This window comes from Eleutherodactylus coqui, chromosome 9, assembly GCF_035609145.1.
Source record: "Eleutherodactylus coqui strain aEleCoq1 chromosome 9, aEleCoq1.hap1, whole genome shotgun sequence".
Lineage (NCBI taxonomy): Eukaryota > Metazoa > Chordata > Amphibia > Anura > Eleutherodactylidae > Eleutherodactylus > Eleutherodactylus coqui.
In genome coordinates, this window is record NC_089845.1 from 147,862,809 (window position 1) to 147,880,953 (window position 18,145).

Consider the following 18,145-nt stretch of genomic DNA (forward strand, 5'->3'; position numbering starts at 1 on the left):
AGGATGGATTCTATGACTCTATATTATATGTATCTGTACATACAAACACTATATATATATCATATAGACCAATGTAAACATATCGGCACTGCTAAACCATACATAATATAGACTTGCCGGTAGCATCTGACTTCCATTTCCATTTTTATGTGATTCATTTATATGGAATGTACTATGAAAATCAAAAGGGGGTGTTTTGGAAATACTCAAGTCGAGCTGCATCATTCTATTTTATTTCTCGGTCCTATTGGCGGATCAATATTTAATGCTTGGAGATTGAAGCTTCAAATGAGTCATATCAGGGGAGCATTGGAGCCAATCTGCTTGAGCCTAGGACTGCTAATTATTCATGGGCTCCTGCCTCTCGCTCTTTCTTTTGCTCGGCCCCACAGTGCTGACTCAGTGCCTTATTCAGTCTTTTCTCCCTCTCCACTGCTGTAGCTGGATCTCTTGCAATCACAACCTCTGAGCATCTTTGTACATCAACATGGCCAAAACAGCAATAGGTAAGGACTCGAGCCTCTACTATTCTCACTGTGTTGTATCTTATCCAGGAAACATGTTTATTCTATGATAATGTTACATTATTACAAACATTGTAACATTGATGCTTTATTATTGTTTCATCTTTGTGCAGTCTTTAGACACATACACACACACATGCACACAGTATACTCATGTTGGTGCCTTGACTTGTGTAAATAAATAAATATTAGTGTCATTCAGTTGCTTATTCTACAGTATTATATGTAACCATATCTGTAGAATATGAAAAAATGAAATTATTCTTGGACCACAGAACCAGACACGCCCAATACATTCGTTCCTATAGGGATGAGCTATAATGAAAGTGATTTTAGGTTTATTCTATTTGCTTTCATTTACTATAACACTGATTATATAACATATGCACTTTGTTATAGCATTGATTCTGGCAATACGTAGGATGAGACAATAATGTATACAAAGGATATAAGGCACCTGCACTTCTATACTGCGAGCTCTATAGCACAATGCAGACAGACCCCACCCATCTGCCTCCTTTCTTGTTCACAGGCAGCTCGATGTGGAGCACTTTGCAATATCTAAATGTGTTTCTGCTGCCCTCTTGCTATTGTAAAGCACAGGGAATCATCTACCAGACAACCTTACTGAAGTGGAATCAACATATTCTAATTATGTATAGTCTATTTTATGTGCGTTTTCTGCCTTGTTGTCATTTTTTTTTTATGCTTTTATTACTGTTAGGGATATATAATCTGCATTTTTTATTTCCATTTCTGCTATTCTGTAGCCTCAGTATTCCACATGCATGTTGTTACAGCACATATATATGTGTATATATATATATATATATATATATATATATATATATATATATATATATATGTGTGTGTGTGTTTGTGTGTGTATACTGTATCTATTTTATTTTTTTATTTATATAAATATTTATATATTTTTATATATTTTTATATATATATATATATATATATATATATATATATATATATATATATATATATATATATATATATATATATATATATATATATATATCACATGGATGCAAAGCAGAAATGAAGAAATACTTTTCATTCGCCTTTGCCGATACATTTTATTAAAAAAATCAGTATTATATTGCTGTAAATACTCATGCAAAAGCAGAGTTTTTCAATATGCAATTCCCAATACCAAATTTTTATGTATCATGCCAACATAAAGACTGGACCTGAAGAGGGTCTACATAGTTATGTTTCTTCATTTTTTGATTATCATTGCATTCCTAAAGGTCACCGGCAAAATCATAAAGGTGCTAGCATATTGTCACCAATGGCCATTCATGACAATTACCAAGTCATTGTGACTCTCTAGCACCCCCACAGAGGTTTCCAAAGGAGGGGTGAGGCCATAATTACAGATTTATATGGAAATGTGGTCAACCTGGAGCTATGGGAGTCTGGCCAGCCCTGCAGTACCAAACATGCCACCCCTCCCTATTGCAGCAATATAGTAATCATTATTGATAATTTGCAGTCGATTGAGAATGATGGCTGCAGAAGGCCACTGTTTTATGAATTCTATGGATGTGTATTGCTGTCATTGTATGATACATGGATTCACAGCTCGTCAATCATCAAAGCGTCTCTGAGAATCAAGGAGATGTATAAGATCATTAAAATGGTCCATCAGGTTTAATGATTTAGTTCCGATAAGTATGTCTTCTAATTGGATTACGTCTGGGAGACTATAAATTCCTACGTTTGTAGCTAGGAACAATTAATCTAGGCTCATAGTGACAAAAAAAATAGTTTTTTTTTTTTTAATTTCCATTACTCATCGTATTGTGGAATCAGTCATTTAGGTACAGAAATATTATTATATTATCAGTCCAAGTGCAAAAGTGCACAAAGACTTTATATGGAATGTGATGGAAAATGTTATTACATTGTATACTCTTATGCAACAAAACACATGAGAAGTTATCATTGTTCCTGCACAGCAGAATATAAGAGAACTAATCATTGTTCCTGTACAACAGAACTATAATAAGCCATAAGCATGTTAATACTGTGGAGAATAGCAGATCTAACAGAATTTAATTTCATTGATTTTCCAAAAGCCAAAAAGAAACAATAGGCTTTGCATTCTTCCTCTTGGGAGTGTTTCTATATGCAGGATAGGGAAAGAACGCAGTAAACTGCTGCCCCCTGGTGTGCGGGAGAGAAACAGCAAGCTGATTAAAAAAAAATTAAAAATTAGGGGTTTGAGATTTATTAAATATTTTTAAGGGATTACAAAAGTTAAAGCTCGATATTTTGTATCTTTGTAATGTTTTTGCTTCCATTTATTTCTTGATTTCCGAATTTAAAAACATAAAAAATAATCTTAAATGAGGTAGATAGAATATATAATAGATTTATATCTTCTCTGAGTTCATCAATCCATAGAGAGTTTAATATTTATTTTCATTATCTATATATTTGAATGCAGTCAGTACAGGCCTTTCGCAATCTATAGATGCTGTAGGCAACTATTTTCTGGGTTGGACGAATATACATAGAAATCCAGACAGATGATAGGGATTGGTGGTATGAGGCCATGACCATGTAGGCTACATAATGATGCTATTATGTCTTTTAATAGTACTGTTCATTGAGGAACACAAATTATGCATTAAAACGGGGAGATATGTATAGGGGCTGTAGAGGTTACGGTTGCATTTAGGCCCTGAAGCCTACATTTTACAAAAAAATCCCCTCTATCCCATAGGATGGTCAATAAAGATGATAAATGCTTTCAAAAATAGAAGTGGTAATTTTGTTTAATCAATGAACCAAGGAGGAATATAATTCCAATCAATATTTGGTGTGACCACTCTTTGCTTTGGAAACAGCATCAATTCTTCTAGGTACACTTGCACACAGTTTTTGAAGGAACTCATCAGGGAAGTTGTTCCAACCATCTTGGAGAACTAACCACAGATCGTCTGTGGATGCAGCTTTACTCAAATCCTTCTGTCTCTTCTGATGATGATGAGACCAGGGCTCTGTGGGGCCGTACCATCACTTCCAGGACTCCTTGTTCTTCTTTACACTGAAGATAGTTCCTAATGACATTGGCTGGTGTTTGGGGTCGTTGTCATATATAGTACAGTTTCCATTTGTATGAATATAGGCATAGCCTATACATGGATACAAGACACTGCATGAAGATATCTGTTCTTCTTTTTAATTGTTACCTACTTTTACTTCTTCCTGCATAAATCCCGAGAGAAAGACTTGGCAATGTCATGTAATACCTCTGGGATTACGTAGAGGTGACATCACTAGAAGCCAACATCTTCCCAACTGACTGTGAGATGAAAATAAAGATATCTAACGTCTGCTGGAAGACAAATCCCGGAGGCTGGAGTGTAATGTCTAGATCAGGTTACAATCACAGTGCCACACATCTGATCCTTGTAGTCAGCAAGAATTAGTCTGGGTCTTGGCCCTACAGACATTGTGATTTATGAGGCAGGATGGTCAAGGTTGCTCATGGACGGGTCTACGTGGGATGTTTTTCCTTGAATTAGCAGAATATTTAGACTATTATTCATGATTATTCATGGTATGGCACAGAGCAGGTATTTACTGCTGAGAATCTTTGCTTTGTCACTGATTTTCAAGGCCAGATGTTGGCAGTGAAATGAACGGTAGCTAGGGAAGTGTAACTACTGCCAGTCCTCGAATAAACTGAGGAATTGCACTTCCTAGAAATGCTGCAATGTTCTAGTGATGGTTTCTAATTCTTTCAAAGAAATCTCTGCATTTTGCATGCCAGTCATCTTGCTTATTGTCTAAAATCACAAATGGGAAGATGGAACAATACCTCTACAGCACCACCGATTAGAAGGCCTCATTCCTGTAAGTCAATGTCAGACCTTTTTACAGGCCTTGGAACAATGACTGGGAATATAAGCCAAAGCAAGAGTCTTCTCCAGAAGGAAAAGATAACATATACAGACAGACTGTTTTGGGATTTTTTGTCTTTCATCTAAGGGCTTGACTTGGTGAGAGGCAGGGGCATAAAGGCTCATGGGCCCGGGTGCAAAAGTTTATCTTGGGGCCCCCCAACTTCTCCTAACCCCTTAATGCAGAGGCGTAACTTGAAGCTCCTGGGCCCCAATGCAAAACCTGTAACAAGGCTCCCAACTTTAATGCTTTATTCATAGTTTTAGGCTCCATATATGGAGACGAGAGGCCTTATGGGCCCCATAAGGCTCCTGGGCCTAGGTGCAACTGCATACTCTGCTTCCTCTAAAGTTACACCAGTGGTAAGAGGCCTCTGACATGGGTCAAGAAAAGTATAGTTTCTCCTTGGGGATAGCACATAGAAAGTGTGAGGAGTATATTAGGCCCCCATGCTCCTCAAGGAATTATGGCTTGGTGAGAGGCCTAACAAGGGGCAAAAACACCCCAAAACAGTCTGTCTGTACATGGATTCACTTTTCCTTCTGGAGAAGATTCTTGCTTTGGCTTATGTTCAAAGACACCTTTGCAACATAAGAAAGCACCAGTATTATAAATGGTATATAATATGTAGAAGCCCAGTTACAGATTTTGCAGTGAGACTCAAGTTCTGGCTTTGGTGAGAATAACATAGTCCATTCCTGAGATGACCGCGTGGGTCAGCCAATTTTCTTAGTGATAATACAGTAATGTTGCCTCACAAGAGTATCTTTAAGAAACCTGGTTTACAAATGTCAAGATGAATCGAGTCCTCACGGGGTCTATAGAGAATGCCCCATGATGCTTGTCAATTCTCGAGGGGCTACACATCCTTTTTACATGAACTTTACATTATTCTATTCTGTATAAATCATGGAAATTCCAACGGAACAGAGAGAAGTCATACTGATAAATTCAGCCAGTGCTGGAACGAGCAATATTCATAGGGGAGCTATAGAATAACCTCAACTCTACAAGAAGTCACACTCATGTAAAGGTTCATGTACAGCAGCAACTATCACAGGGGATTCTAGGTGCTCTGCTTCGCTATTATATATTCAAGGACGTCCCATGATTTCACAGGACTTAATTTTGGAATTTGTTAAATCAAGATTTTGACAATTTATGACACCGTCGTCATGGAACCTCATCAGATGACTAGTGAAAAAGTGTACATTTTATGACGTAGGCTTGTGTGTTGGATTAAGAGAGGCGGCTTGGTGCCGCTTGTGTGGATTAAGATGATATGTACAAATATTAGAGTGTTAGTTTTGTTGTGGCAGCCAGTTTTGCAAACGTCACAACAGGAAGTGCAGCCATATTGTTTGCTGCCTTTGAATATTATCGATGGAACATGCTGACAAAAGCACAGTTTGTCATCCCAATCCAATGACCAATTGTCCTTTTCTCTGCATGTTCTTATAATAATTTCAACCTCAAAGCTGAAAACACCAGAAGCCCTCCAATCAGCTAGACTGGAGGGCTTCTATAAAGAATGTGTCAACAGGTCCTACAAACATTATATGGAGATCCCATTAAGTTAATTGAGAACTGTGCAATACTTCATTTCTCCTGTGGTGGAGCTGCAGGGGGATTGAACGATTCCTGCTGAGGTCACTCATGCAGATGATTGCTGAATCTCCCAGAAAGGGATACTTTATGATCAGCTTATTGTTGGGCGGACCCGCTAACAAAAATGTATTGTTCAAAAATTAATAATTTTCTAGTAAAAAATAATGAACATAAGATTATATATTTCATGTTACCTTCATAATAAAGACAAATGAAAATATAGCATTTGTATAGAATGGATCGCTACTTTCTAAAATGAAGCCAATGCAGTGATCAGCCACTGAAATAAATGTACATTCATGAATTGGGATGAAACTGAAAGGGAGGAGACACAAATTAGATATTAGACAGTGAGGGTGATCAATGAGTGGAACAGGTTGCCATGGAAGGTGGTGAGTTCCCCTACAATGGAAGTATTCAAACAGAGGCTGGACAAATATCTGCCTGGGATGATTTAGTGAATCCTGCACTGAGCGGGGGGTTGGACCCGATGACCCTGGAGGTCCCTTCCAACTCTACCAGTCTAGGATTCCACGAATCTATGATTCTATGAATCACATGGATGCAGCGGGTCCACCAAGGCAGGAGCTGCTCTTAAAGAGTGGCTTTCCATTTTGACAGTATAAGACGAGTGCTAAGTGGAGTGCCTTCTTCTATGACATCTGTATGTACTAATAGGGCATATGGTCAAGGTTTTTCATCCTGAGACAGCCCCTTTAATCGCTCTTTAGCAGTTATAACAGAATTTGTTATGTTATGGCTACATTGTTGCTCTATTGTCTGATTGCATTTCTACTGAGCTAAATTAGCCAACAAATACAAAAGCACCAGAGAACATCCATAAATGTATTTTTGTTTCTATACGCAGTTATTGTTCTGTCTAACTTAAAGTTTTTATGGAAGAAATGTGGGCCAAGATTTTGCTAAGTCAAGAGAAGGGTTTAACAGTCAATTACTTGAAGTACTTACAAGCAATTATATCTGCAGTGTATGATAAAAGTTCCTTAATGTCCACTTACAAAATCCAGTCTGCACTTATATATAATGCATTAGATGTCCTTTTAGCTATGTGAAGCCTGCAGTTCTCCAAATATTTCATAAGTGCTTTTATGAAAAATAACACATGCAGACAGTTTTTGATAACTTATAGAAATATATTGGAAATCATCTCGTTCATATTCTGCACTGAGCTAAATATGACACGGCTCACTATTATTTTGTATTGTGCCCTACAATATCTATAAAGCCAGTTAAAACAGTTAAGAGTCAGGCAAACATTGCCGCTTTCTTCTAGGAACACTGAACCATCTGTCCATAGATTGTCTTGTACTGCAGATCAACTCCATTGAAGTGAATGAGGGCTGATCTGCAGTACCAGACACAACCTGTGGGCAAGTGTGTCACTGTTCCTGAAAGAAAGCAGGCACGTTTTATAATGCTACCAATCTCTTCCACCACACACTGCAAATCCAGCTTTAGTCCTCGGTCAGACGAGCGTTTTATTGCGTGCAGAACGTGCTTCTAATAGGAACCAATAGTTTCCTATAGAAGCGCTTACATGAGAGAATGTTAGGCGTGCGAAACGGTGTTCAACTTACAAAGATAGGGCATGCTGCAGGTCACACGTAGCTCCATGGTGCGCACCAAAGATAGAACCTGTCCTATCTTTGGTACGAGCTGCACAGGAGTTTCCATTGTCTCCCATGGGAGCTGGAGTTAATGGAAACTCCTGCGCTTGGAATGGATTTCCTGATACTTACAGAAGGACTTTTAAATCCTGCTGCCCAGCAGTGGGGTATATCCTCCAGCCCCGCTGCTGGGCAATTCCCTAGCAGCGGGAAGGGGCAGTAGGGGACTCCCTCCACCTCTCTCCCCAAGGGATTTCCCTATAGTGGGGAGAGAGGAGACGCGGTTACAGGGCTTTAGCCAAGAGTGTGAGACGGGTGAGGGTGAGGTAAAGCGATCCACCCCTAGCCTTACCTATCCAGCTCCTCCTCTCCACTTTTTTCTATGGGAATCCCTGTGATATACCGCGTAGCTCTGCCCCTCTCTGCGCTATGGGGATATCCCTCAGGGATCCATGTAACAGGGAGAGACAGAGCGAGCGGGCTATAGGTTAATCCCCCATAGCAGGAAGACAGAGCGGGGCTATGGGGAAATAACCCACAGCAGGGAGAAACAGAGTGGGCTATGGGTTAATCTCCCATAGCAGGGAAAGAGAGTGAGGCTATGGGTGATTAACCTGCAGCAGGGACAGACAGAGCGGACTATGGGTTAATTCCCTGTAGCCCCGCTCTATCTCTTCCTGCTATGGGGAAATATCAAAGTCCTACGGGGCTTCTTCTCTCTCCACAGAGCAGCTGTTAATTCACACTATTTGTAAACACGTGAGTTGTGATTTTTTTTTTTTGCGTGGCTATTTGTGCACAAAAAAAAGATCATCTGACCGAGGCCTTAAAGGGGTTTTTCAAGAATTTCAAAAAAGTTGCTAAGGGCAGAAAACGAGACAAAATAATCTATGCATCACTCATCGGATAGATGTTTGACCAATTCAGCCGCTCTGATCCTGAACAGGCCTTAGCCTTAGCAGCCATGTGCTGTTCATGCATATATGACCAAAGCAGCATTGATCAGAGTGGATCGGTGGAACGGCTATACAGTGAGTACTGCATGAACTGTTACTTTGTCCCATTCCTTGCCTATAGCCACTTTTTTGAAGTCTCAGAAATTCCTCTAAACTGAATGGCTGAGTCATTAGAGACAGATTGGTTTCAAGGGATCCACTGAACAGCTACAACATTTTGAATTTGACACATTCTTTTTACATATTATATAAATATGAAAAAAGATAAATGTTAGAACATCCACATATAGCCCACTACAATGCCAAACTGATGGGGAAACTGACAAAGTAGAACATAGTAGTTATTGCCCAAATACAGAAAGTTGTTAGGCATCATATTTCTAGTAAACAGTCTGCCTGTTAGTTACATATGTATAGTATGTTGGCATAAAGCTGGGTATACAGTCAACTGATTCCCTATGGATCCATACTCCGGAGCCATATCATTCTGCATGTGCTATGTTACGGTGTTTCCATTCGCCACCATATTATGGAAGTATTCCTCCCTAGTAATAATACTTCTAAAAGTGAAGCATGGCACAGTTTTTCTGTTTGAAATCAGAGACATGCAGTACTGTGTACAAGTTTTAGGCAGATGTGGAGAAAATGCTGCAAAGTAAGACTGCTATCAAAAATAGAAGTGCTATTAGTTTATTTTTGTCAGTTAACAAAATGCAAAGTATAACATGAAACTGTCTTCCACAACCTCATCTTTGTAGCACAGTTTGGCTGTTTCACTCCCAGTTTTAAGCCTCCTACACAGCAGTTTCTGTTTCAGTGAATAACTGTATTTAACCTATATATGAAAATGATGATCATTATCACCTGTTTGATATTGATTTGACTTTTTACTAGTGATGAGCGAGCATACTCGCTAAGGGCAATTGCTCGAGGGAGCATTGCCCTCAGCGAGTACCTGCCCGCTCGAGAGAAAAGTTTCGGGTGCCAGCAGCGGGCAGGGAGCTGCGGGGGAGAGCGGGGCGGAATGGAGGGGAGATCTCTCTCTCCCTCTCTCCCTCCCGCTCCCCCCTGCTGACTGCCGCAACTCACCGCTCCCCCGCGCCGGCACCCGAACCTTTCCTCTCGAGCGGGCAGGTACTCGCTAAGGGCAATGCTCGCTCGAGTAATTGCCCTTAGCGAGTATGCTTGCTCATCTCTACTTTTTACATTTCTCTTTTGTTCAGTCACTTTGTCTTTTTTGAATTGACTAAAAATAAACTATTCTATTTTTGAAAGCATTCTTACTTTGCAGCATTTGGGTTGAAAATCATCATTTTCAATAATGAATATACATATATTGTATGCGTGTGTGTTGCCAGTGTTTTTGAGAAAGCAGTGATATGTTGATGACAGAGCCATGTTAATAGGTCATCTCTTCTCATTCTCAGATGGGTCTGCTTATGAAAACAGGTGCAAAAGTTCATATGTGCAGCAACCCATAAAAAACAATCAGTAATTTTTTATGACCGAACTGGTGCCAATTAGGCTAATGAAAGCAAATGGTGTATAAGCTGCTTTTGGTTGGTGCTTCTGTGCACCTTTCCTTGTAAATCACCACCAGAGGTACAATATTTTCCTGCCCTCTGTGACAATTCTGGCTCCTATGTCATCAACTTTCCTACAAACAGATTAATTAGCAGTTGTGTTCATCTTCCCAAGTGATTTCTAAAAAGAAGGCCAAAAAATTAATTAAAATTGCAAAATAGATGCAAAACAGTTTCACTGAAACAAGTTTATGTAACAAAGGAAAAATACAGAATAAAAGGCATTAATACAGCTGATGAAACTATGAAGTTTTATGCGGCTGTGCCAAATTGGCAATTTGGGGGTCTGTTTAGTAGGTGGGACTGTACCTACTTAGTTTTTATAATTATGTCCTTGTTTTAGGTTTGTCACAGTGACAGGTTCTCTTAAAATTATATTAATTTTTGCCCCAAAAGAGGCACTAAGTCTTATTTTCGGGGGATGTCTTTTTATACTTACCTAGCAGGCTTAGTCCAAGTCCCTCCCACTGCTCTCCGGAGCTCCAACACGCTGAGCCATGGCATTGATTGGCTAATTCATAAATCCCAACTCCACAACGCGATGGCTGTGATTGGTTTATCGAGCACTGCATTGATTGGCTGATCAGTAGTCGAAGAACCAATCACAGCCATCACATTGGTTCATCGAGCACTGCATTGAATGGCTGAGCAGCCCTCAAGAACCAATCAGAACCATCGCTTCCTCAAAGTGGGATTTATGAGTCCCGTAACCAGGAAGTGATTTTTGTAGGCGAACAAGGACTGCAAGATGCATGGCAGAGCTCCGGAGAGTAGCGGGAGTACCCGGACTGAGCTGCTAGCTAAGTATTCCATTTGGGGTTTTTTATGTAATTCGCCTAGGGCTCATTTTTGGGGCAAGGCTTATAGGGTAGGTGGCAGGCTTTCTCGTGCTATAAATCACAAACCATAAACCAGCTAATGAGAGGCATTCCCTTTGGACTAAATTTAGGATTAGTGTTGCGAAAATTTTTGAAAATTTTAGATCAGCCGTTTAGCAAAATTTGGGGGGAAAAAGTCGAGTTCAGTTTGAATTAGTTTGAACCAAACCAGAACTTCACCAATACCCCTAAAACTGGTGTAAAACACTGAAAGTCATTAAAGTAATAGTTCTTCTCCTTCATTAATGTATGCCTGATATAAAATATATATATATATATATATATATATATATATATATCAGGCATAAATAATATCTTATAGAGCTGTGTGTTCTCTATGGACAGAACATAGAACTGCTATGTAGGAATGACTCTCATTCTGGCAGACTTTATGCCATCATAATATTACAAGACAACCAATCATCTGAATGTCCATCCTGTAGTACAATATTTCCCCTGCAGTGGAAATACCTGGCTGGCCAGTTTTCCCGGAAAAGTCAACTGTTTGTTGAGGAGCCAGAAGTGGGAACTGGGTAATCAGTTGTTCGCCTTGGATGCCACATTGTGTATAATGATAAGCCAACTGTATGTAGATTTCATCCATTTAATCCACATAGTGTTAAAGCAATACTTCACTTTATAAAGGGATCTAATAAATCCTGTGGGATTTAGGTGGCACAGCAGTTTAGACCTGATTTATCATTTGCCCCTTTATTAAAAAGTTGCATAAAAAGTCGCAGGGCTCCTCTAGTACATAGGAGGTGTATTTTTGGAATAGACATTCATGCTACAAAATTTGTACCTAATTTAACATACTGTGTGCGACATTTTGAAGAATTAGGTGCATCTTAGGCATAAGCATATCCAAACAAATAATCACAACAACACTGCGCATATGATAAGTCTTCCCCTGAATATTCTCTAAGTATTATGTAAGGCATTCTGAAAGCATATAATTGCTGCTTCTGCAATTTGCTGTCACTATTTTCCTGCTTCTTTGAGCTGCTGACAATGCTTGTCAATTCTCATAAACAGATTATTACAGCATAGAGAAATAATAAATGCAGAAAATGATGTTTTCTACCTGCCGAGTCAATTAGATGGTGAGATGTATATTAATTCTCCAGTCTTCTTCGGAGCAGGGCTCTTCCTATTTTTAAGAAGACCAGGGTTGGGAAATGCTACTTTGAGTTTCTTGTTTGACATTTAGGGGTTGGAGCATTTTGTAGATGCGTTTTTTCCCACTAGTTCATTGATGAAAGGATATTGGGGAAGTTCCCTTTAAATTGTGGATTACCTGAAAAAGAACACAAAGGAAAGTAATGTAGGTTGTTCAGTCTTAGCTAGAGATGAGCGAGCACCAAAATGCTCGGGTCCTCTTTATTCGAGTCGAGCTTTTCGTAAAATTCGAGAGCTCTATTCGAGTAACGAACCCCATTGAATTTAATGGGAGTCAGTCTCTCTCTCTCCACAAACTAGAGTTGACATGCGCAGCGTCGCAGTGGGGAGGGGTCAAATCTGACACATCAGCAGCGGGGAGGGGCCAAAACTAGGGCGGGGTCGAATGCGGTATGATGCTCGCTCGAGTAGCGAGTGCCATCGAGTATGCTAATACTCGAATGAGCATCAAGCTCAGCAGAGTACGTTTGCTCAACTCTAGTCTTAACTAGAGATGAGTGAACGTACTCGTTTAGGGCGATTTTGCAATCGAGCACCGCTTTTTTCGAGTAACTGACTACTCGGGCGAAAAGATTCGGGGGGGCGCGGGCGTGGTGCAGCGGGGGGTAGCAGTGGGGAACAGGGGGCAGCTCTCTCTCCCCCCCCACTCCCATCTGCAACCCCCCGCTCACCCCTGGCGCCCCCCGAATCTTTTTGCCTGAGTAGTCAGTTACTCGAAAAAAGTGGTGCTCGATAGCGAAAATCGCCCTAAACGAGTACGTTCGCTCATCTCTAGTCTTAACCTTCATTTTTTTAGTTCTTAATAAGTAAAGAGTGTAATATAATCAATGCAGGTAAAATACATCAATGAAATACACCAGGCTCAACTAATTGTTTTTTAATTACTCTGTTACTAAATAAGAATTGAATGCCCTTAAATGGGTTGTATCAGAGTTAACTTTTAGCACCTATCCTATATAGGTTAAGTGATAAAAGTCTGATTGGTAGGGGTTCATCTCTGAAACCCCCACCGATCCCAAGAACGGGGGTACCATTTCCCCTGTCCTCCTCACTACCGGTTTGCTGGACACACATACATACCACAGTGAGGAGAAGATTGAAGGGAACAATGGCTGAGCATGCTTAGTGTTCCTCCATCCATTTTCAATGCGACTGCTGGAGATAGTACCAGAACTAGGCTTATTCTGTCAGCCCCATTGAAATGGACGGCATAGTGGATACCCATACGCAACCATCACTCCATTAAGTATGATGTCACTACAAGTGGGAGAAGCATCCTCATAGTGATGAGAAAAGGGGGGACAAGGGTCTCCGACACTTGGGATCGGTGGGGTCTCAGCGTTCCGATTTTTTATTAACTATGCTAAGGATTGGTGATAAAAGTTAATTCTGGTACAACCCTATTAAGTATTCATTCCGCTCCACATTTAATTCAGTAGAAGCAGATGGGGAAAAGGGCAGCTGTCTGGGTTTTGAGGCCATAATATGGATATTGGAAAATCCAATCTAAATCCTGTCTTTGCTGTACGTTGGATAATGCTGATTCTAAACAAGTGATTATAAGTATCCCTTTAAGATCAGCTATGGTGTATGCAAAACTATTGAACCCATGGAAAAATAGGGGACCCAATCAGCATTACCTTTTCAGGCCTGAAATATTCTCTGTGTCCTAAATTGCCCAGTGTCCCTGAGGAAGCTGGTGTTTTACCTGAAATACATGGAGGGCTCCATTCCTGGTGTATGGTACTTGGTCTTTGATCATATGATTTTTGATACTGTATTATACAAATGACTACTAGTATTTAGGGTCTTGATTAGAGATGAGCGAGCACCAAAATGCTCGGGTGCTCGTTACTTGAGTCGAACTTCCCGCGATACTCGAGGGTTCATTTCGAGTAACGAACCCTATTGAAGTCAATGGGCGACTCGAGCATTTTTGTATATCGCCGATGCTCTGTAAGGTTTTCATTTGTGAAAATCTGGGAAATTCAAGAAAGTGATGGGAACGACACGGAAACGGATAGGGCAGGCGAGGGGCTACATGTTGGGCTACATCTCAAGTTCACAGGTCCCACTATTAAGCCACAATAGTGGCAAGAGTGCCCCCCCCCCAACAATTTTTACTTCTGAAAAACCCTCATTAGCAAGGCATACCTTAGCTAAGCACCACACTACCTCCAACAAAGCACAATCACTGCCTGCATGACACTCCGCTGCCACTTCTCCTGGGTTACATGCTGCCCAACCCCCCCGCACGACCCAGTTTCCACAGCGCACACCAAAGTGTCCCTGCGCAGCCTTCAGCTGCCCTCATGCCACACGCTGGCCTCATAGTCACACCACCCTCATGTCTATTTATAAGTGCGTCTGCCATGAGGAGGAACCGCAGGCACACACTGCAGAGGGTTGGCAGGGCCAGGCAGCAACCCTCTTTAAAAGGGGTGGGGCGATAGCCTACAATGCTGTACAGAAGCAATGAGAACTCCAATCCTGTGCCACCTCCGTCAGGAGCTGCAAACATGGGCATAGCAATGGGGAATCCATGTGCCACACAGTATTCATTCTGTCAAGGTGTCGCATAGCTCAATCCACACTGCAAGGGGAAAGCCGTCTGCGCTCTGCCCCCTACCCAAGTCAGTCAGTGTCTTTGTGCCAGACAGGTCAAACACCGCAATGGGAACTAAGTTTGCACCAACAGCATAGGTGGGTCCTAGGAAACCCAAGACATGAACAAAAAATTGATCTGAGTGGCCAAACATGGCAGACTTGCACCGCGCCCACAGCATAGGCCTCGGCCCACAGATTCAGCAATCCTAGGCTGGAAGCGGACTTTCACTGCACCCAGGACATAGGCCTCTGCACAAACCCTCAGCAATCGCATGCCTACAGCAGACTCCAATGCTAGCGTAGCTGTGCACGTCTCATTAGCGCTGTATTGCTCCTGTAGTTTGTCCCAATGCAGTGCCCCCGATAGTAGAGTTAACGTCAGATTAAATACAGATGGGCTTCGGCCCACACTGCATGCCCCAGTCAGACCGGGGTTCTTTATAAGTAGACACAGGCAGGTACAACTCCGTGTGGACCGACAGCATGGCTGGGTCCCAGGAAGCCACCGGCGTTACATAAATAAATCCCATTGCATTGCCCAGCACAGCTGAGGTAACATCAGATTAAATGCAGGTGGTCTTCGGCCCACACTGCATGCCCCAGTCTGACCAGGGTTTTTAATACATAGACACAGGCAGGTACAAATCCCTAATGTGAAGTCCGTGTGGACCCAAAGCATGGGTGGCTCCCTGGAACCCATCGGCGGTACATAAACAAATCCCATAGTAGTGCCCTGGACAGCAGAGCTAACGTCAGATTAAATACAGGTGCACTTCGGCCCACACTGCATGTCCCAGTCAGACTGGGGCTCTTTTTAAGTAGACACAGGAAGGTAAACTCCGTGTGGACCGACAGCATGGGTGGGTCCCAGGAAGCCACCGGCGTTACATAAATAAATCCCATTGCAGTGCCCAGCACAGCTGAGGTAACATCAGATTAAATGCAGGTGGGCTTCGGCCCACACTGCATGCCCCAGTCTGACCGGGGTTTTTAATACATAGACACAGGCAGGTACAAATCCTTAATGTGAAGTCCCTGTGGACCCACAGCATGGGTGGCTCCCTGGAACCCACCGGCGGAACATAAATGTATCCAATTGCAGTGCCCTGCTCAGCAGAGCTAACGTCAGATACAATACAGGTGGGCTTCGGCCCACAGTGCAGGCCCCAGTCAGACTGGTAATATGTACCTTAACAGTAACATTGGTGGGAATGTGGTCGCGACTGCGGACCTAGTAGCGCGGTTTTATTTAGTTGGTTTTCGGAATGTGGCCAGGATTAAGTAGGCCATGGCAGGGGGTTGGTGGGGGGGCTCTCTTGTTGTGTCGTTAAAGGTGAAATTCTTGGACTGCCACCAGACGGACCAACGCAAAGGTATTTGCCAAGAATATTTTCATTGTTGGAGGAGGAGGGGGATGTTTTTGAGGCACTACGTGTCCTCTCCACATGTCCGTGGTTATATGCACCTTAACAGTAACCGCGTTGGTGGGAAATGGCCTCGCCGCCATCATGTCTTTGGAAAGCCTCCGTTTCCACACCCCAGTGACATAGCATTAGCAGCGGTATAGGCAGAGCCCAGAATTAGTAACATTTCAGCGGTAGCATTAGAGACAGGCCCCAGTAACATATCACTAGCAGCAGTATAGGGGGAGCACAGTATTAGTTCCATTTCAGTAGTAGTAGCAGTCAAGACAGGGCCCAGTAACATATCACTAGCAGCAGTATAGGGGGAGCACAGTATTAGTTCCATTTCAGTAATAGTAGCAGTCAAGACAGGCCCCAGTAACATATCACTAGCAGCAGTATAGGGGGAGCACGTCCTCTAGGCCTACCCCTACCCCTCAGCATGCTGTATTACGAGTAGAGCAGAAACAGAACGCTGTAATTAAATGTGCCGCTTATTGGCCTGTGGTTGGAGGCTGACTTCGCTTACGGAGCGCACAGCAGAGCCAGGAAACAATTATGTGCAAGCCTGTAGTGAGACCTAGGTGCGTATGACTGAGCTACTGGAATTCACAGGGCAGAACCAGTCAAGTGGCCAAAGGCCAGTGGTAGGCCTTAAGTATTTTGCTGCAATTTTTTTAAATGGTGAGGTGAGAAACCAGACAGACACCGTATGCAGCGTATATATGTATACTGTTTCCCTCTGGCGGGATGACGGCGATCATGTAAAGGACACAGCAGAGCCAGGAAACAATTATGCGCAAGCCTGCTGTAACGCTTAGCTGGGTAATAAGTGAGCGACTACTACCCCCAGCAGACACGCAGTAAACTGAAGAGGGTCACAGGCAGCCCAAAGATTTTATTTTCCAATTTTTTTGAAAAAGCCCACTGCCTATATAGCCAGTATACCGCTTTCCCTGTACCACTGTCCCTGCCTCACCAGTACTGCCCCTATACTCAGTAAAATGACTGCAGACTGAGGACGCTATGGTCTGCACGCCCGATATACAAAAAAAAAAAAAGTGCAACACTGCTAAAACCAGCCTCAACAGTACTGCACACGGTCAGATGTGGCCCTAAGAAGGACCGTTGGGGTTCTTGAAGACAAAGATAACAGCCTAACACTCTCCCTATAGCAGCTACAGCAGGACGGAACTTTCCCTAATGTCTCTCAGCGTGCATCTGTGGCGAGCCGCGGGCGGCCCCAGTTTAGATACTCGGGTGTCACCTGATCTCCCCAGCCACTCACTGCAGGGGGGTGGGATAGGGCTGGAACTTCACAGGAGGAAGTTGTAATGCCTTCCCTGTGTTACTATTGGCCAGAAAAGGGCGCAAAATTTTCTGGGAAGAAAATGAAAGTAACTCGAACATCGCGTGGTGCTCGTCTCGAGTAACGAGCATCTCGAGTACCCTAATACTCGAACGAGTATCAAGCTCGGACGAGTACGCTCGCTCATCTCTAGTCTTGATATCTGTATTATACCAATGACTACTAGTATTTATGGTCTTGATATCTGTATTTAGGGTTCACTGCTTTATTTTCTTTTTGTTACATTTCAATTTTGTCATTTGAAGGGACTCATTTACATGATGCCTCAGTTTTCTTTTTAATTCACATATGTAGTATGCTCCCTTGGGTGGTTCTCTTTATTATGGGGATCCTCCTTGTAATTTTCTGTGATTTAAAGTGGTTTTAACTATGTGTGTGCAGTTTGGTCAATAAAGAATTGGTATCATATATGTGAGTGATGCATTTGTATCCCTACCCCTATTGTCTTGTAATGTTTATAACAGTCAGTTACATTTGTTT

The 18,145-nt window shown here is 42.1% G+C and overlaps 1 protein-coding gene across 1 annotated transcript in view; it reads left to right on the top strand.

Moving 5' to 3' along the window:
- Nucleotides 1-358: 358 nt before the first annotated feature.
- STMN2 (stathmin 2) overlaps nt 359-18,145 on the top strand; it is a 58,448-nt gene continuing 40,661 nt past the window's right edge. Inside the window, exon 1 of the mRNA XM_066578608.1 lies at nt 359-506. Within this exon, the coding sequence (XP_066434705.1) occupies nt 488-506 (19 nt within the window). The 5' untranslated portion in view covers nt 359-487. The remainder of the gene's footprint in view (nt 507-18,145) is intronic.